Genomic DNA, 21,177 nt, shown 5'->3' on the forward strand with positions numbered 1-21,177 from the left:
GGGAACATTTGCTAGGTATAGTGGAACCTGCTTAAAATGTACCTGGAATCCGGCACTTCGAAGCTGTGTCCTTGCCCACACCCCACGGCTGCTCTGAATCCTGATACACTGCTGCACTGCTTCCCTTGCACACTCCCAAAGTCCCTCCAAGGGCACCTGAGGCTTGTTTACTGCGACCCTTGGGGTACTCCCAGCCTCTACTCACCCTGTGAGTCAGGCCATCCATCCTGCGTAGGAGTCCCACCTGCTCTCTGCTTGGCTTGGCACTCCCGCCCACCCCCCTCCTCTGACCTCCGAAAATGAAGAGTGAGAGCAGTGAGAACGCAAGCACTTCTTTGCCCCATACCCGCTCCGCCTCCCCACTTAATTGGCTGGTATTGTTTCTCCTTAGGGAGCACAGCCTCCTCAAGCCCTGAGTAGTGCTGGGCTTGGCACAGGAAAGTAAAGGACTGCGAAACTCAAACACTGCCTTCAGGGGAACGAGCTTTAGCTTTGAGATCGGGTTTGAGTTCTTAACCCTGCTCCTGTAAGCGACGTCGCTGGGTCCTCGTTACTGGCCCTGTAAAAAGAGCTGGTATCAAAGAGCGAGGCCTTTAAGATCAGACTTCATCTCTCACTGGGTGGGTGACCTTAGTCATCTCATCTGTGAACTTCTGCTCTGGTTGCCTCATATTGTGAGGCAGAGGTGGGGGGTGTTAGTTTCTTACTGAGATACTTGTAAGTTGTACAACTGTCTGTGTCAGATGCTGGTCCATGTGCTTTTCACATCATTATTCATGTGTACAGTAGCATGTGATGAGAAAGTTCAGGTGCAGAGAATTACGAGCCTCGGCCAAGGTCAGGTGTTGGGGAGTTGCAAGCCGAGATCTGAGCCCAGATACTCAGATTGACCCTTAATGTTGAACTGCTTCTCTTATTTGAAAACACTTAGCCGAGGTCAGGCCAAGGCAAGAAAAAGCAGCAGGGACATATGGGGTACCCTGTGGATAAATGTCAGAACAGTGCACCCACACTCATCCTCATGGAGCGTGCATTAAAATTTTTTCCTGGGTGGAATCGCAAGAAAATGTCAACAACTGTTTCCTCTGGGGAGAGAATGGGGGCAGGATGCGAGGAGCTGCTCTTACTTCCTCCTAGGCCACAGTATTTAAAAATAGGTTCTGGACATCATCACATTCCACCCAAAAATACCTCTGTATCCATCTCTTCCTGGTGAGTGAGTGAAAGAGTGATAGCAAAATCAACAATACCAGCGTCATCTCATATCCCAGATGTGCCAGTTACCTGATCAGGCGTGTGGCTCAGCCCTCAAGACTGGACCACCAGAGCTGCATGTTGCACCTGGCTGTCCTGCCTTTCACTCCTGTCCTGCCTTTCACGTTCCTCCTGATCCTAAAATACTGGGAGACAGGGCAGGGAGCAGCCTTGGCTACCTGGTATGGTGTTCAGCTCAGCACTTGCCATCTACTTCCAGGACCTGGAAATCAGGTCACATGTTTGGGTAGGAATCAAGTCAGAGGTTTTCCCAGACCGTCCTGGGTGGTGGTGTGACGTCACGTGATTGGGCAGGGCTGGCCACAGTTCCCAGGGGTTGTGGCTTGTTGCTCTGTTTTAATGTCACATGTCCTTTCTTGCATCTGACTCTGGTGGAACTTTTGTGGGCTGCTCATTTTGTGCCATTTGACTTTTCCATCATTTCTCTGTGTGTGTGTATCCTTTTACTGTTAACGGAGGCAATCTGAATTTATTTTCTCATAATTTGCCTTGTTTGAGTAAAAAGCTGCCTTCCCTGCTTCTTCTTGTGAAGTGGTAAAGTGCCTTGAGGGGTTCTCATGGGGTAATGGGTAGGAGTGTCCTCAGTGTCCAGGGGGTCATTGCTAACTCAGGAAATGGCCTGGAGACCCATAGCAACAGGAAGATGTTGCTGTGTTGAGGAAAACTAAGTAAGCACTTTACTGCAGTTCAGTAATGAGGAAGGAACTTAGCTGGACGGGGGAGCTGGTTACCGGATGGAGAAGCTGGCCCTGTAACCATGTTGGTTCCTCAACTCTGTCCTCTGAATGACTATGGAAAGAGGAGGGTGGTTGTTAGCAGGCAGATTGAGGGGATCTGGAACCCCCAAAGAACGTGCTCTAAAGGGGTTCTGTTTGCCACATAAAGACAAAGAATACTCTTACTGTGAAAGATCTTTAATGAATGACTGCACAGAGAGGATATAGTGTCCCATAGCAGCTTCCATCTCCGTGGTGCATGCTGAGCCAGACAGGGCCATCCCCCAGCAGGGCCACCGAGGCTGAAAGCTTGCTGCAAGTCAAAGGCACCTGCCAGTGGGGAGCTGAGCAGTGGGGCATAGGGAACCAGGCAAGCCTGGGACACAAGGAACAAAATCAAAAGTCCAAACAAACTTTGTCATCCTCCATTGTCATCCTCCCCACATGTCTCTTCTACATCTGCCAAGCCCCTGGTCCAAATCTGAAGTTGAGAAGTAAGCAGGCTTTTCTCCTCCACCTGTCTCTCCAAGTGTCTCCCCTCTGTGCCACCCCTCTGTGTCTCTTCCTGTGTGCCACCCCTCTGTGTCTCTTCCTGTGTGCCAAGCTTCCCCTTGCAGCTCAGCTCTGCCCCTCAGGTGAAGTAAAGAATGGGGACCCTCCCTTTTTCCATGGAGATACCTCTTTTAACAGAAGCCATAGCTTGCGGGAGCTACGGTTCTCTTCCCATGAAGGTCTGGGGCTACAACAGCTTTCTGCCGCGTTAGGTGAAGGGTAGAAGTGCTTAACAGAGCTCAGGCGATTATGGGGTGGAGGAGAGGGCAGTGACGGGGCAGGGTACTTCCTCACGTCTCCATTCTACAGCTGTGAAAGCAGAAGCCAGATGTACCTTGTATGCACAACGTGAGCCAGGGACTGTGCACATTGTGGCCCTGACCCTGCGTGAGGCCATCTGGGGAGAACTTTACCAGACATCATGTTGGCCCCTCCCAGAGCCATTTGCTCAGAAAGCAGTGTCCCATGGTGTCTGTTCCTTTTACCCAGCGCATGTGATTGCAGATGCAGCTTTAAGTACTTTCTAGGAAAATTGTACAACGTGGCCCACCAGAAGAAGCAATTTTCTGTTTTTCTATTACCTTGATGGCTTTGCTTTTTTCTTTGAAAATTACCTGAAATTGGCCAGCTGACAATCTTTGATAGAAAATCTTTCAGCCATTCTTTCAGGAGAACATTTGGGATATGGGGACCTTCCTGCTGCCGAGGCCGTAGGCACCCAGGCTTGGCCAAGACAGTCGCCAGAGCAGATGCAGTAGATTAATGGGAGAGACCATGTCTTCCAGAGTCTGGGCTTCCTCCCAGTCTACACTTTGAGGGAAATCTTGGGCATTTATATGCTTCCTGTTTAACCTCTCCCCTCAAGCTTTCTCAATGCAACAGACCCAAAAGGATCACAATGAGGTCTACCTGGGTTTATTACTTTTGGTCATGAAAGTGAAGGTTTTGAGCTCTTCCCTGTAAGAACCATGTGCAAAAGGATGTCTCAGTGGTTGGAGAGAAGGGCGACAGTGCAGACGCTGTTGCTTCAGTGATAAGCGAAAGCTGAGTGTAGTTTTCTCTGTTGGGTGGCTGGGGAGAAAGCAGCAGACTGACCTGCAAGTGGACAGCCTCTGGGCTCTTGCTTTTTTCCGTAGGTTACTGAAAATTGTGCACTTTCAGCACCTCAAAGCAGGACGGGGCTAGGCTCAGGTGGCTAGAAGCGTCCTTTCAGGCCTGCCTCACAAGCACATCTGTGTTCACTGTCATGTGCATGGGCACAAGAGGCCCTTTGTGGGGCAGAGATGCTGTCACCGAGGCCAGAACCCTCCCTCACAGCTGAGACCGCTGTGTGCAGCTCAGCTGATACTCAGGGCCGGTGACTCTGAGCTCTGACATCTGCAGAACTGAGCGCTGTACATCCGTTTGTAAAACCACAGCATTGAGGGGAACACCCTTTGTCTTCAGTTTCCACATTGATGTGGTGAGTTATTTCCGTACATACTGACTGTACATTATTTTAATAGTATCAGTTTTGGTAGACATAGCTCCATTTGCATTCGAAGTCAGTCTGTCCCTGAGGACAAGGGAGGCCTCATTTCTCCAGAAGATCCCTGTTCAGAGCTGTCCCGCTCATCCCTGGCCGAGCTGAATCAGTCCTTGTGGCAGTACAGCCAAGCACAGCTTTCCCTGCCAAGATGGGCCTCGTTTTTCAGAGCACATTTTGGGGCTTGGGTGGGATGTGAGATCTCCTTTATTCACTCATGGTTTCCACTTGGTAGTAAATGAAGGCTGTCACATGTGCTGTATTTGTTATTAACTGAAGGTTTTGTGGAGTGGCCCTGAGATTATTTTTCAGGAAAGAGGAGCTATGATCTGGATGAGAGAGCCTCATTCAGTTGAGGACGGTCCCCCAGGACTGTCCTTACAGTCATCCCCAGGAACTGTCTTCCTGCAGTCCCACCAGTCTGGATAGTAACATCGTTGCTTCTTGGGCACAGAAAGCCCACACCTAAGCACCCTGATGGGCATAGGTGAGGTGTAGGAAGAAGCCCAACAGAAATGTACTTCTGTTTTGGTCTGTTCAAGAAATCAAATTATTAAGGTGGACTTTAAGGCATTCCATTATCAGTTAGCTTTACTTCCAGAGAAATGCTTTGAAAACATAATTCTGACAACACACTAAAATGGGGTTTAACTTCTATTTAGAAAAATGTGTTTTTTAAAGTAACTGCAGCATAGTTTATTTGCGCCGTTCACCTTATATAGCTCACCTTATTGTAGATAAGAGGCAGTGTTTTTTGAGTGGTTATTTTTTTGGTTGACAATAAATCAAGGCTTTGCTTCATGCTGTACAGTTCTTCCAAATGAACTTACTGTCTCATGTTTGTGTGACAAAAGTGTCTTTACTGTCACCAGCCCTGCTCCACCACAGCTCTCTGCCCACAGCAGCTCCTTGCTGCCTCGCCTGGCTCTGCTGTGAATTACCTCCATGACCCTTGTGTCTAACCTCCTGGGCCTGTTTTCTTCACCATAGCTAGAACTTGGCTATCTAGAATTCTTATCTGTCAGAAATCTTCCCTCATCTTTTGACTTCCTACCAAAGACCTTAAGAATCAAGTTTAAGCTGGAGATTTGGGAAGAAGCAGCATTTGGGTGAGTGAGTCCTGAAGGTTAGTTTTGCTAGAATGAACCTAATGAAAGAAAGAAGTAAACTAATCCACAATCAGAGCATTTTCAAGTAATCAACCATTGGTCATGAAAGCAGATTCTTCATCTGACCGTCCATCTGTCTGTGCATGCATGCATACATCTGGCTATCCAGCTGGTATTTACTGTTCTGCCAGGCTTGGGGGTGGTTATAAGGATGAGAAGATAGACTGGGTCCTCCCCAGCGCCATACTTTTCTGGCATAACCTACTAAACTACAGAATGGGATGGGGGAGAGTGCTTAAGGCAAGGGAGGGAGAGTGCTGATCCAGCTCCGCAGAGGACAGTGCTGGATGACCCTAAGGGGGAGTGAGCCCAGAGAATTGGGGAGCTCTTAGGTAGGCTGAGGAAACCAGCACTCACAGACACAGAGGAAGGACAGAGCATGGAATCTTCTAAGGCATTGGTTCCTAACCTCAGATTGTGGGACTTGATCTGAAAGTTTCAGAGAAGCTATGAACCTTGTCACTGCTGGGGGCAACGGTGGGCACACACTTGGGCACATGTTCCCAGAGCTTGAGGTCAATTGTGGACCCCTTGATACACAAAACATCTGGATGTCCATGTTAGTCTTTTACCGGATGTGCAGCCTGGTTGACAGGCTGAAGACATCTTTCCTGGGGATTTGTTACTTCTGTCAGGAAGTCTCATTGCATCCTTTCAGTAAAAACTGTCATTCCAGGAGCTCCTTATAAGTGTGTAACTGTTTAGAAGGAAAAACAACAACAACAACAACAACAACAAAAAAAAAACGATGGTGTATGTGCTTTTTCCAAGTCAATGTACAGCTTTACTTCAAAGCCAGAAATATTTGTAGATCTTTGCTCTACAGTGCCCGCTTGCTAGGCTGTTGCCAGTGCAGAAATGTTAGGGTTCATTTTCCATGATCCTTCATGTGACAAGATGCAGAGTGAAATTCTTAAATGTTGGGGGAGTTCTTGTTCTATGGGAGTTTGGCTCCTGATTGAGGGTGCTTTTTCATCCTGCTTTTCAATAACTTTAAAACTATCTTTAAAACTACTGGCTCCTTTCTCTGAGGCAGTGCAGCTCTGCCACTAGCGTGGGAAGTCTGACCCCGGGCCTGCACCTGCAGGTATCTTTTATATTGGTGTTGCATGGCTTATATAGTCGTGAAATCACATTTGGTGTTGCTTGATTTTAATCTTGACATATTTGTTGACCTTTCCTGTACAGTGCCCACTTGTTGGGCTGTTGCCAAGCCTTGTGGAGTGAGGTGGGGTGGGATATAACTTGACCAAGTAACTTCTGAGCACAAACCTGCCCTTTATATATGGTCACTTTGCCTTTTCCCACAGCCACTTCCCCAAGGGTGTCCTCTGAGCTGGAGCAGGCCCGGCCCCAGACTAGTGGTGAAGAGGAGCTGCAGCTGCAGCTGGCACTGGCCATGAGCAGAGAAGTGGCCGAGCAGGTCAGTGTCCGGGCACCTGCCCTGCAGTGACTGTTATTCGTGGGGCGGGGCTGGTGGGGCGGGTCACAGGGGGCGGGCACCGGCAGGCCTGTCCTGCACGTGTCAGTGTGCTTTCCAAAATGTGACTTCATGTTGGCACAGCATGTTCTTGTTACTCCTGCCCGGTCAGGGAGGTGTCCTGTGCAGTTAGATCCAGGACTGCTTTGAGAGAACTCACAGCCGAGGGGTGAGTCAGTCAAAAGTATCTTCAGAAACACTTGCGTACACATGACCTTGAGCTGTGGGCCCTTCTCTGATGATTTCAGTGTTCCAGCTGCCTGACACCGGGTTGTGCGGGTGCAGGATCAGGCCTGGTCTCCTGAAAGGCGGGCTGCGAGGTGGATCCAGGGCACCTGGGAGGAGCCGCACTCGGAAGAGAGCACTTCTGTCAAAGAAGGCCAAAGGTCTAGGCGGGCTGACGAGAAAAGATAGTGGAGTGCTTATAGTTAGATGAACGAGATGTGGGAGTTTTAAGTGTTTGATTTTTTTTCAGCTCCCATTTTCTTTCTAGTTTGCATGCATTCTCTAGCAAAATGGAGAAGGGGGAAAGGAGTGATTGCCACAACCTTTCAAAGTTGCCAACCATTTGGCTTCAGTATTCAGGTCTGTCTCTGCTGATCTTTGGTTTAAAAAGGTAGTTGAAGTCGTGCAGCATAATCCTCCCTTTCACTTAGAAATAGTGTAGAAAGACAAAGATTAGGAGTAGTTAGATGGAAGTACAGAATTGTTTGATGCAGCATGCTTTGTCTCGCTGTAAGTGGAAATACCCTAAAGCTTAGCAGTAAGGGGCCACCTCCGTTATGGCCCTGAGCTGCAGCAGGAAGTGCACAGCCATTAAGCTTCCCTGGCGCTGTCACTGAGAGCCTGGAGAGAAGGTGCAAGAATGCGGGGATAGACTGATGGCTGGAGCCCATTTTGGTTAATAAATCATCTCTGTTGGAGGCCTCCCCTGGTGGTGCAGGGGTTAAAATCTCAGTGCTATTAAAGCTGTCGCCAGCTACCCTGGCCTGAGTTTGATGCCCCGCCAGGGAGGTGACCCACATGACACAGCAGACCCCCTCAGCAGTGTGTTTCAGTAGATTGCCTGTTCTGCTCCTCATTCTGTATATGTTGAATCCTCTCACCCCCCTGCACCTTTGGCCCGCACCCTAGTTCTTGTATGCATACATAAATAAAAATCGTTAAAAAAAAGTCATCTCTGTGATTTATTACTGATAAGAAAACATAATGTGTACATTTATGATTAACCATTATATTATTTAAAAGCAAGGATGACCTATTCTTTTGCATATCATGACTTTGCCTTACATAAATATAAGTTAAATATAATGAATCATTTATGTTAGAAATCATAGAAGTAACTCTCTAGTCATTTTCCAGAAGCATACACAGTGGGAGCGGGAATAAGTGATTTTCATCCCTTTTCTAATTCCTTTCTGGATTGTTGAATTTTTAAGAGGAGGCACACTGCAGCTATAGTTACAAATAATGGTGGAGCCATTTTCATTAAAACGTCATCAAATAAGTATTGTGTTTTTCCAATTTGGGGGTGCCTGTGCCTCCTGCCTGAGACTCCAAAACCAGGGAGGCCACACAAGCTGGTGGGGGGAGGCATCACATTAGGGGCCAGGAGAGTAACTGCTCACAAGTTGCCTTCAGACTCTCCTTTGGAATAATACATAGTACAATTTTGCACTTCCTGCTGGCCCCTGTTGCTTTGTTCTATGCCTTGATGTTATTACAATTAACATCAGCATCAAGGTCCATTGTCCCCCACAGGAAGAACGCCTCAGGAGGGGTGATGACCTCAGACTGCAGATGGCTCTAGAAGAGAGCCGAAGAGACACAGTGAAGGTGCCCAAAAAGAAAGAGGTAAGAGTCCCTGGGAAGGCAACGCTTGAGACTGGCCTGCAGTTACTGAAACTACCCACACCTAGCCCACAGCGTCACTGTGACTTCTGCTGTTTTCTCTCTTAACAAATAATCCTTGGCCTGTGATGAGCAGAGTGAAGTGAGGATGTAACTGAAAACACATCAGACTCTGCTGAGAGTAGCCTCTCTGAGACCACGTGGGAGCAGTGGGCCCTGGTGAGGGGTGCAGTTGCCTGGCTCATCACCCCGCATTGGGCAGTGCCTCAGTTCCTTCCCTGTAAAAGGAACGTGGTAACAAAGCCTTCTCATGGGGCTGTGAGACTGTCCATAATTGTCGAGTGCTCTGGAACAATTCCTGACAACAGGGTAAGCCTGCACCAGGCTGGTCTTCATCACGGTCACCATCATTGCTCTGTGTGAGGTGCCCTGCCTGGGACCCGAAGCTGACCAGGACATGGCTCTGCTGCTCATATGCTCATTGTCCACTCGGGTAGCAGACCCCTCCCACCGGGCCAGCGTGCCCGTTCCAGCAGCCTCCCACATTGCAGTGCTGCCGGCTCCCTGATGGCAGCTGTGTAGCCGTAGTAGCAGGAGAGGGTACAGACCCCAGGAGAGAGGGCCCAGTATGGTGGCTGGCCGCTGGGGGTGGTGGGTAAAGTTGGCAAAGTGAGTGGGGAGGGGCAGTCTCTGGAGGGAGGCTGCATAGTCCTGCAGGGTCCTGAGGACGATTTGAAAGTGGGTGGATCACTGTTACTGGTGCACAGTAAGTGGGCTGGTGTGACTGGAGCCTGGGCTGTGCCGGGAAGAGATGATGGGGACTGGGCAGATCATGGGGCAGCTCAACTTCCACGTTCATCTTGGCCCTTCCTGGAGGGTCTCCAGTCACAGAGTATGGTAGTAGTTATGACTAATGTATGGATATTTGCTTAAACTGTAGCAAGTAAATCCTGTCCCCTTCTCTTTGTCTCAAAAGCACTTATCCCACCCACAGCAGACCACCCTGTTGGATTTAATGGATGCCCTCCCCAACTCAGGCCCCGCTGCCCAGAAAGCAGAGCCCTGGGGCTCGTCAGCCTCAGCTAACCAGACCAACCCTTGGGGTGGGCCGGCTGCCCCGACCAGTGCTGCGGACTCCTGGCCATCATTTGGTAAAGACCTCTCTTGTTTATCTTTCATACCTGCCTGCTGAATGGGTGAGGGGCAGCAGGACAAAACTTCTTGCTCTCTCACCTGGCAAAGCTGGGAGTAAGTCTGGTGGCATACATAGCTCTATCTCTCAGTTTTAAAAGGTTCTCTGCTCTGCTAAATGGAAAACTGACTTCCCCTCTGTTTCCCACATGTCTAAAAAATGACTTATCCCTTCTCTGGGACGCATGTCAACTTAGTGTCAAATTACACCCAGTGCCCCCGGTTAAGAAACTGTAATACATAGCTTGAACCATCTACACCAAGTTTTATAATTAGCTGGATGTGCTCATGTGCTAAACAGAACTGCTAATGAGAAGGGGATATTGCTGTAATTCCTGTTATTTAAATCAATAACGAATCAGCTCAATAGACTAAATGCCTAAAGTTCTGTTTAATGTAAAATGTAAGAGAACTTGTGATGGGAGATTTGAAACATGTTTCAGATGGCACAGTTGGTTTCATCTGGCTGGACATCTTGGCCACATAAGTTTCCTAGTCGCTGGACACTGGCCTTGGTCTGCAGGCTCGTTTAGCTTCCTAGCTAGCCTGCCACCCTGAGAGGCCTTTCTAGGTGCTCTGAACCCTGCTGCCATGGCTGATCTGTGCACTTTCTGTATAAAACATTGAATTGTATATTTTGTGGCTGTTTCCCCAGACTGGAGGCAGGTTTTGTATTTAGCTGTGTCTCTGGATGTTTGCTGAAGCATACCAAATGTTAGGCTCTGTCCTGCCATGCCTAGAGACCCAGACATGGACAGGTAATGGTCCTGCCCTTAGGGTCTGGGCAGGTGTGGGCAAGACAGGAACACCAGCAAAATAGTACTGTTTTTTTTTTTTTTCCTGGGTCTCCATGGAGGTTCTTTGAGAGCATGCTGGGGCAAAGATTAGATCAGAAATTCTGCGGGAGGAAGTCAAACATCTTAGAGGAATCTAAGGAAGAGCATGAGGCCACCGGGCCACAAAGAGGCAAGAGGATTTCCAGCAGAAGGCTCAGCTTATGGGTGGCATGAGGGCATGCAGTGGCATGGTACAAACAGGTGTAGGAACTGCAGCAGGGAGCAGAGTCAGTGAGAGAGGAGTGTGTGCGAGTGCTGGTTGCTCAGGGCCTGGTGCTTGCCAAGTGCTTGGACATGTCCAGAGGGCAGTCCTTGGGCAATGCTTTTGCCTTCATATGTGGAGACCCATGATCCCTTAGGCAAGAACCATGTGGGCTTTTGGGCAAAGCCCAAACCAGATGGTTCACAGCTTTCAGCCATCAAAGGCCAGCACTAAGGCTGCCAGGGAGGCTGGTTCACGTGGTCCCTGACATGTGTGTCATCTCTTGTGCCCCAGGGAGCCTGTGGTGTAATGTCTTGCTGACCATGTGTGGGGATAGCCAGGGCAGGTCTGCTGGAAATGCCCGTGTGGGGCTCTTGCAGAAAGCGCCTTTGACCTTATACTCAGTTCTGAAAAGCTGTTCTTCTACGAAGTGATGGCCACTTTAAGTTACGGATAGGGTGTTTTTTGGGAAAGGCTGTCATTCCCTTTTAGAATTATATAATGGGTTGTTAATGAGAGAGCTTCTCAGTGTCTGGGAAAGGATGCAGTCTTGCTGGATGCAGGTGAGTTTAGTAAGTTTAAGTTATGCAGAGTCAGTGGATTGTTCTAGGAAGGGGCTTGGAGTCTGGGGGTGGTGGAGAGAGAGAAACCTTTTAATTCATGTCCTTTTTTTAAAGCTCTTCGACTTACCAGAGGTGAACATAGTCAGGAGAGATAAACTACACATACTTGAAATGGACTGGTTTGCCTGCCTTCCTCAGCTGGTGGGCCTGCTCTGTCTCAGAGCCAGATGTTTCTGTTGAGCCAGGAGGGACCCAGCCTGGGTGTCTCCTGGCAGGTAGGGAGGACCATCCCCAGCATTTGGGGTTCTCACACACCTGTAGGCAACTTCACCCAGGACTGTCCAGAGGTGGGGACCCTGCTGGCGAGAGGCAGCTGAATAGTGCCTGTGAGTGCCACCACCTAGCTCTGCTCTTCAGTTTTGTTTTTTTACAAATCAAGATAAAATTCACCACCGTCACCATTTTAAAGTGGACATTTTGGTGGCTCTTACTCATTCACAATACTGTGCATCTGTTAATTCCAGGATGTTTCCACCCCAGAAAAAAAGCCCATTGAGCAGTTCCTCCCTGCTGTTTCTCTCTCCTCCCCCATGACCGTCAGTTTGTCTCTTCTGGGTATTCCACAGGCATGCAGTTGGTGACATGTGGTCTTCATGTCTGGCTTCTTTCACTCAGCATCTTGTTTTCAGTTCATCCAAGTGATTAGCGTTTTTCTGTACTTATGCTCCTTTATATGACTAATTTTTCACTTTGTGGCTATACCACATTTTGCTTAACCATTAAATAGTTGATAAACTCTTTGAGTGGTTTCTACTTTTTGGCTGTTCTGAATCCAGTTTAAAACTGAATTTTAAAAATTACTAATTTGTAATTTGGATTTTGTATCCTATTACTTTACTGAACTGGTGTTTTACTTAGAGTTTTTATTGTTTTCTGTAGAGTTTTTAGGGTTCTCTATGTATATTATAATCACTTGTAAATAATAACAGTTTCACCACTTCTTTCCCTATTTGGATTCCTCGAATGTCGTTCTCTTGCCTTATTGCAGTGGTGAGAGTGAACACCTTGCTGTTAATTTTTAAATTAAGAACATGGTTGAGGTTAATCAGATTCTTTCTGCCAGTGGCCACATGTGGTTCAAGGACTGTTAGTTTGCTTTCTCTTGTCATTGGCCCAACCCAGGCCCTTCTAGGTTCTGATGCATTTGACATTTTTTCCAGTGAGTCAGGGAGAAACAGGCCATCAGCCAGAGAAGTTTGTTCCTCTGGACCCACACAGCAAGGTAGGGCAGGCTCAGTGCTTCGTGACCCTTGGCCTGGAACTATCACAGCATCCTGTACTGTTAAAAAGCCCTTCTGTGGCTAATACAGGCCTTGGAAGAGTCACCTGAAATTCTAGCATCAAGATATAACCAGTGTTAAAATGTTAGCTTTATCTGCTGCTTCCTGTTTCACTTCCCGCCCCTGGCATTTGTGCTTTACAGAGCCCAGATCCTATCGTATATGCAAGTTTCTAAGTGTATTAGAGGTTTACAGTTGCCCTCTACTGTGTGCATTCTAGGCACCCTTAGAAACGGTAAACAGCTTGACTGCAATGAAGGTATAAGGTTCTGCCACTGCCCCCGGCCTGCTTGTCCACAGGTGGTTCTGCATTCTAGCACTCTCACCTGCTCTGTGGGAGAGGCGTGACCCCAGCTTTTGAAGTCCCTGGAGTGCCGTAACAGTCCCTTTGCTTACATTTTCCAGACACAGCTCCAGAGTAAGACGTGGCATCTGATTTACCAGTTAGCCTCTGGTCATTTCCTCTGGTGCATGTTTTCAGGGCCACCCCTGAATCCAAAAAATAAAAAGGTTCATAAATTAGAGAGGTTGGAGTGTCACTTCCCAAGCACTGTTAGTTGCACCCTCTAGATGAAAGAAATGCTTTGGCAAGCCACTTCTCTAGTGAGCCCTGCCATTACCAGTTATTTCCAAGCAGTACTGGGGGCATCTTGGCCAAGTGGCCTTGGGAGAAAATGCTGAGGACTGAGAGGAGGGAAATTGGATCCTGCCAGGTCAGCAGGGCACTTCCTTCTCTGTTCCAGACGCACAAAGCAGCCACCTGGTATGAGGAGGGCACACAGTCTGGTGATTCAGAAGGCCTTGGCCCGCTCCACACTCTCTCTGCCCACCCTCCTGCTGCCTGGCCCAGGACAGAGGCCATCTTCCGCCCAATAGCAGCAGGTGGTGCTGCTGGCTTATTGGTGACACCTCCCTCCCCCCACTCCACCCCAAACAGCTCAGTTCTGTGACTCTGAGATTGACTGCCTCCCTGTGCCATGAATATTCATACATGAGGCTTGGGGAGGCTTGAGTACTCACTCTGAATGGACCCACAGAGGAGGAGGCGGAAGCTGCTTGATCTTTCTGCCCTTGGTTCCATCCTCCTTTCCTCTCATTCATTTGTGCTTTCAACAAGCATTTATTTATCGGGTATGTGGCATGGCCTGGACCCTGCGAAGGGCATGGAGGGCAGCACACAGAGGAGCCTTGCAGCGAGTCCACTGTTCATTCATGGAGGAGGAGGACGGGTGCTGGGCTCTGCAGCCAGTCACTGGGGGCTGCTGGCCTGGCTCTCTCCACTTTCCCACGGGGCTAGTTTTTGGGGGCCATCAAAATCTGTGGGCAGATGGAGGGGATATTATCCCCTAGCCCCAAGTTAGGTTGGAAAACTGTGAGGTGGCACAGAGCATGGCCTCTTATATTCCCACACACAGTAGAGCAGAAAGTCACAGCCTTCTGTATGCACATAGATCCCAACCACCATTCACAGAGTGGAATCGCTGTAGAACTCACAGAGGCTAAGCAGCATTTCCCGTGGCCATCTGGCTGATGGGGGGTGGGGGCAACCAGGGTTTGAACTGAGTGCATCTTTCATTCCGCACTAAAACCTGAAGCTGTGACCACTTTGTCCACGTGCAGGGCAGGAAAGGAGCAGGGCTTCCTTCCGGGCTAGAGCTTGATTTCAACATCATGCATCACTCTAGTGTTGGGGGATTGAATTAAGAAGGTGGGTATAGCTGTACAATGGACTATCCTTCAGCCATAAGGAAGATGAAACGCTACTATTTATAGCAAAACAGAAGCATTTACATGGAAGTTATGTGTAGTAAGGAAGGCGTGTCAGAAGAACAAAAACCATGTTATACATGGACATAGTAGATGATTCCACAAAGAAAATACTTACAAAAGCTAGCAAACATTAAGAAATGAAGTAACATTTCTTAGGTTAGGGGGAAAGAAAAAAGGAGCAGAGGTTAAAGCGGTTTGAAAAAAAGTGCCTGCAGTAGGTTTCTGAATTTTCAAGTTCTTGGCCATGCTTTTGTTTTTTGTTGTTTCAGCAGGTTCTAAAGGGGAGGCAGGGCCTTGAGAAAGAACTGCAGGTGTCAGCAGTGGTTTCCATGTTTTAGAGTGGAGCTGCGGGCACGAGACTGGAGGAGGGACTGCGTCCAAATGGAAGCCTGGCCAATCTGCTGAAGGCAGTGTGAAGCCTGCGCACAGAGAAAGCCTTTCATTCCATGCAGTGCGGATAGCTTCCTGTGTCACGGCATTCAGGGGAGAAGGCGCTTTCAGACCTGTTACGATACTTTTGTCTTCACTCTTAGTGATCTATCAGTTTGGGGGGAAACTGGTGTGTCTAGACCTTCACTGGCTGAGATAGGTTCAGGTGGGGAGGCAGACCCTTGCTTCGGCACAGTGGGTGTGTGGTGGTTGCCTAGGGGCTTGCCCATGTGGGTTCAGGCAGTACCTGAAGCCTGGGGCTGGTGGGGTCACTAAAGAGAGTATCAGACTAATCTCTGCTTGGCAAGATTAGCCTGGTTAATCCTTACTTTATATTGCATTTTGTTGTTTGCCTAGCAAGCTCCTGTTGGTTCTCGAAAGCAGCAACTCAGATTTGTGCTTGGGAAGACTTGCGCCTCTGTGCTTGTCCTCAGGACTGCCTCATCTTATTTCACGGCCACCAGCTGCCTGGGTCCCCTGTGTGCCATTGCTCATGTCAGTGTTCCTGTCTTGGGCCTGGTGCATGCTGAGCAGGTGGTGTCCTGGTGGAATGAGGCAGCTCCAGGAACCACCTGTCTGTCTGTGGGAGGCAGAGCATGGCACCTCCCTCCGTGTGCTTGTGCCTTCAGACTTGTGCACCTGAACTTGGCCAGTGTGTCTGAGGAGGGCTTGACCATGGCCTGAACACTTCAGGAGCTCAGTGGTGCTCTCATATCTGATTGCCCATCCCAGTCACTTGGAGAACTTTTAAAATCTAAATGCCCAGGCCCTTCCCCAAATCAGCATGAATGGGAATGGGGTAAGAGGCTTCAGTATTTTACTAAAACCCCCCAAGATATTCCCAAGGACAGCCACAGTTGAGAGCCTGTGGTCTGGTGTTCCCAAAGCTCCACAGTAAATGAAATCCTGCTAACTCTAAGGTACTTGAAAACCGTATAAATAGAGGTATGGAGCATGTCTCCTTTGTGTATGTTTCTAGCTCTTGAATTAGACATTACCCCAGAACTGCTAGAAATGGGCACTGAACTCCAGGGGAGAGAGTTAGAGTAGATTAAGTGCAGAGGTCCCTGCTAGCCTGGATGTTCTGTAGTTCCCATAATCCTTCATTGATTCCTTCAGTCCCTAATTGGTGGTCAGGTGTCTTCTGTGTCATGGTGGGAACGAAACTTGCAGAGTAAAGTCTGCCCTGGCCTGTCTCCATTTCACAAGTGGTTATCAGTGTTGCTATCGCAGGCCTGCTATGGCAGAAGCAGCACACTCCTGTCACCCCTCACTGTGTCTCTTCCTGCTCATTAGCTAACCCTGCCAAAAGTTAAAAAGGAAGCCAAGGCAGTGGTTGGAGTATCTTGATAGTTCTGCTCTAAAGCCGTTCAGCATCTCAGTGAAGTCAGTGTGATAGAAGAACTAGCACAGGGTTTGGTGTTTGGGGAGCCAGTGACCCTCTGTCCACATATCCTGCACACTAGGACTAGAAGGTCATGGGTAGGATTGGAGCCCAGGGAAGTAAGTCCTGTCTGAGGCTCATGGGAACCTCTCTTCTCAGCTGTGGTCACTGCCCCCACCACTGTCCTCTGTCAGTGCTCTGCCTGGTGGTCTCAGGTCACACCTGGTACACGAAAGAGCCCCTTACTCTTGAGGGAAGCTACAGATCAGGGGAGGCTGTTAACAGATGAGTAGTTAGGGTGCTATGTGATAATGCCTTAAAGGATGCTGAGAGAGGGTGCCAGGAGAGTCAGGGAAGGCAAGACAAGAAGGGAAAAGGTGGCAAAACTCAGAAACCCAAAGTGGCAGGCAGTGGACATGCCCTTTTGTATTTGGGGAGCAGAAGGTCAGTGTGATAGGGATGTGTAGGCGGAGCCAGGACAGCTACCACATCTCTGTTTGGAATTCCAGGCGAATTCATATTTGAAAAGATGACTGAGTGTTCTCAAGAATTGTTGCAAGGTGCTACTTCTTAGATTCAAGAAGTCCAGTGAATCCTAAGCAGCACAAGTAAATCTCCTCCTAGACACATAGTCAGGAAACTACAGAACACCAGAGAAAGAGGAGATGGTAAACCAGCACTCAGAGAACAGAAAAGGTGTTACAAAGGAATGTAGGCCCACTGACAGCTGACAACAGTGAGGGTGAGCCGGAGGCCAGCCGAATAACACCTCAGGCCATGAAAGAACCCAGTGGACCAGGCTCCAATCCTAGTGAAACTCTCTAAGAATTTTGGTGAAATAAAGATGTGTTAAGGTTTGAAACAAGAAGAAACTGTCACCTACCCAGAGTTCTATATTCAGTAAAGGTATTCTTCCAAAAATGAGGTAAATAATGGCATCCCCAGGTAATGGAAAGTTAAGAGAATTTATTGCTAACATGTCTGCCCCACAAGAAACTCCAAGGGAAGTTCTTCAGGCAGATAAGAAGACAAACAGATGGAAACACTTGAACACTTGATCTCCAGAAAAGAGCCGAGAGCATCAGAAATGGGAAGTAATGTGGCAGGATATTTTTAAAGCAATAAAAATATAAGAAAAATAGTCATGACTAGTACAATTTGTAAGTGCATGAATTCATGACTCCTGGCTGGTGGAGAATATACATTGTTTTCAGTCACATGCAGGGCTGAAGAAAATTTGATTATATACTTGAAAAAAAAAAAAAACTAGCCTAAACAATTGCAGAAAATTGGGATCACATAGAATACATTTTCTGACCATAATATATTCAAGTTAAAAGTTAGTAAGTGAAAGATAGTTCGCTAAAGTCCATACTCTTGACATTTTAAAGCATTCTAGATTCATGTGTCAAAAAGAAAATGAAAATCATAAGGGGCCTCCCTGGTGACACAAGGAGTTAAGTTTCAGCACTATGAAGCTACTGCAGCCACTGCTCTCTGACCAGAGTGGTGACACACATGGCGTGGCAGACCTCTCCTGTCTCACTTGCTGCTCCTCTCAGCAGTGTATTTCAACCGTTCCACCTACTGTACTCCCCACTCTCTGGTGAATCCTCTCACCCCTGCATCTATGGCCTGTGCCCCAGTTCATGTATGCATAAATCAATCAATCTTGAAAAGAAAGTGAAAATAAGAGATATTTAGAAACAAATAATGTAAATAATTCCTATCAGAATTAGTGGGACAATTGAAGCAATAGTAAGAGGGAAATTTATGGCTTTATATGTTTACCTTTGTGAAGAAGAAAGATAGAGAATTAATGCGGTAACATGAGTGGTTAGAGGTTGGATTAGCATTACAGTTAACCCATGACCAGCTCTCGGATTAGAGATGCCGATTCCTGCAGTCAGAAATGTGAGTTGAACTTAGAGCTACTCTTAACGTCTGTTGATTCTGCATCCCTGCATTCAGTCAGTTGACATCTGGAGCTTGCAGACCGATGGTGAGAAAACAGTCCACATGCAGGTGGGCCTGTGCAGTTCAAACTCACGTTGTTGGAGGAATGTAAAAGTAGGGGCCAGGAATTTGTTTATTAGTGCACAAATGAAATAGTATCCACAAGATATTCCCTGATTCATTGAAAAGAATAAAAGAATAAACCTTTAGTAAGTTAAATTTTTAGTTAATTTAACTGAAGAGGAAAGGTATGGACAGTGTTAGGAATGAAACAGTGTAGCTATAGATATTGCCCAGATTTAGTTCTCTGCTGAAAAATATGAAAGCTGAATGAGGAGCAATTAAGCTCTGTTAATAGAGGTAGTTCTACAGTATCTAGGGAAATGGAGACAACATTTTAAAATCCCCTCACTTCCCAAATTCACTAAGGTTTGCAAATTCTAACACCATTTAATGAGCAACTTCACTTTTGTACCAGTCTCTTCAAAGGATAAGAAGATAGACATATTCCTACTCACTTTGTGAGGCTAACGTAACCTTTACACCAAAATCAGACAAGACATGCAGTGAGAGGACAGACAGGTCAGCCAGTTAGACCCACTGAAGGACATGGACGTAAAAGCCCTATGCAAAGAAACTCTTGCAGAGCCAGAATGAGAAGGATATGAATGTGATATTGTGCATCATAAAAAACCTTGTTTGTGAGGGGCCAGGGCATTTGAAAATGTTCCCATGTAGCATATTAACAGGGTATAAGCGGAAAATCATGATCATCTCCATAGAGGTCTCGAAACAGGTTGAGAAGATTCATCGGTCATTTATTGCCAAGGTCTTAGCAAATTTGGACTAATGGAGAACTTCCACAATCTGAGAAAGGTCTTTGCAAATGAGTAAAGCTTCTAATGGTAAATGCTAACATTTAATGGTCAAATGTTGAAAGTTGATCTTGAAAGGAAGACAAGGATTGCTGACTGCACTCTAGCTTTATCCTGGGCCTGGTGTTCCCATCCAGTGCAGTGCGATAGGAAATGTAGATGAACTGGATGGAATTAAGCAGCTGTCATTTGCAAGTAATAGGATCACAGAAATAAAAAAATTTCTACAAGTTTGTCTTAGAACTATAAACATAAATAATTAGGGTGAGTTTCAGTTAAAAGTTTAGCTAGAATCCTGGATATAAAAATAGCATACAAAATCAATTTTTAAAACAATAACAGTAAACAGTATTTTAAATGTACCTGTTCTTACAGTAAATTTGACAAAAGTTGTATAAATACTTTATGAAGGAAAAGAGAAAATTTCACTGAAAGATATTTAAAAGGACAAGCAAATGGGGCAAGAGCCTCTGATTTTGATATGGAGAACTCACAGTGATAACAGTTGCTTCATATTGATCTGAGATTCAGTACAATTTTGGTGGACATCCCAAAATTTACCTTTTTTATCCTCTCAACAAGATTTTTTTTTTTTTAAGATTTATTTATTTTTGCTTACAGAACTGGGGTACAGGCCAGAGATGCGGAGGGTGAGAGGATTCACCAGAGACAGAGCGGGGATCAGAACAGGCAGATCGACAAAGTACACTGCTGAGGGGAGCAGCGGGCGGGTCAGGAGAGGTCTGCCACGCCATGTGGTCACCTCCGGGGCAGGCAGGGATTGAACTCATTTGGAAGTGGCGTTAGCTTCTTAGTGCTGTGCCTTAACCTGCTGCGCCACCAGAGAGGGCCTCAACAAGATAGTTTTTAAAGGGATATGGAAAACGAGGCCGAGAGGAGCCAAGATACTCTTAAAGAATGAGAACAGGATTGGAATTTTCTGTTTGTGCTATCAGGCTTATCATATCTGTGAGGAGCAGCAGAACATACAGGGGCAGGGACAGGCACACTGGTCACAGACATCCCTTATGGGGAAGGATTTCCTTGTCAGGAAAAGCACAAATATGGAGGAAACTAGGACTGGATTGGATTTCATTAGAGAATGCTGTTCATCAAAAAATACCTTGCAAAGACAGAAAAGAAACACTAAAAATTGGGAGAAGTTACTTGTAGTACAAGTAAAGAGTTCAGTAAACCAGTGTTCACTAGAGTTCACAATCTAGAAGGCTCTTAGATCAGGACAAGAGAGAAACAGTGACCAGAGGATGGAGGAAGGCCTGCATCTGGGGACTTGAGAGGAGTCAGGTTTTGCTTGGGACACAGGTGTGCAGTGCCTTTAAGGAACAGAAAATTACAGGTCAAAACAGTATTAAACCTACCAGATGGAACCCGCCACCATGAAAAAGTGAGCTAACAATATCTTAGGTACATCACGGCTCCTGGAGCGGCAGGACTGCACACGTCACTCTGCACCCCTGGGTGCTCTGTGTGGCAGTCAGCGGGAAGCAACAACCAAATCAGACCAAAGCCTTCAACAGGCTTAACAAGTGTGAGCTTCCTCCCTCCCCCCGGAAAAGGACATCAGCACAGATGAAACTCCCAAATAAAACGTGGAGTAAACAAAAGCTGGTTACAAAAGCCTGTTTACAGTCTGCTCCATTTTTATGAAGTTAAGGAAATAGCCACGCCAGCCACGGCCTTGTTTACATGTTACATGTACCCCGACATGAAAGCAAGAAGGAACATCAAAGGAGGCCAGCTGAGAGCTCGTGGAAACGGGCCGGGGGGCTGCGTGTGGGGGCACTTTCTGGCCCCATCCAGGCAGCGGGGACTGCTGCACGCTGGTGGTGCCGACCCGCCAGAAGGAAGAAGATGCACAAGTACACGCATCTGTCGACATGAGTGATGGACACCTTGCCCTAAATTCACTTCTGCTTACTGTATCCCTAAGGAAAAAAGCCAGCTGAGGCTTCTAATGGTAAATGCTAACATTTAATGGTCAAATGTTGAAAGTTGATCTTGAAAGGAAGACAAGGATTGCTGACTGCACTCTAGCTTTATCC

At 47.2% G+C, this 21,177-nt stretch overlaps 1 protein-coding gene across 4 annotated transcripts in view; it reads left to right on the forward strand.

Moving 5' to 3' along the window:
* The window catches only part of EPN2 (epsin 2), a 77,229-nt gene that overhangs the window by 48,359 nt on the left and 7,693 nt on the right, over positions 1-21,177 (forward strand). For 3 of the 4 annotated variants that reach the window (XM_004684558.2, XM_004684557.2, XM_012726362.1), the window contains 3 exons: positions 6,548-6,660; positions 8,479-8,571; positions 9,545-9,719. In XM_004684558.2, the coding sequence (XP_004684615.1) occupies positions 6,548-6,660; positions 8,479-8,571; positions 9,545-9,719 (381 nt within the window). The remainder of the gene's footprint in view (positions 1-6,547; positions 6,661-8,478; positions 8,572-9,544; positions 9,720-21,177) is intronic. The other variant, XM_012726361.1, reaches the window with a different exon arrangement.

Source organism: Condylura cristata, unplaced genomic scaffold, assembly GCF_000260355.1.
Source record: "Condylura cristata isolate star-nosed mole 26May11 unplaced genomic scaffold, ConCri1.0 scaffold00017, whole genome shotgun sequence".
Classification (NCBI taxonomy): Eukaryota; Metazoa; Chordata; class Mammalia; order Eulipotyphla; family Talpidae; genus Condylura; species Condylura cristata.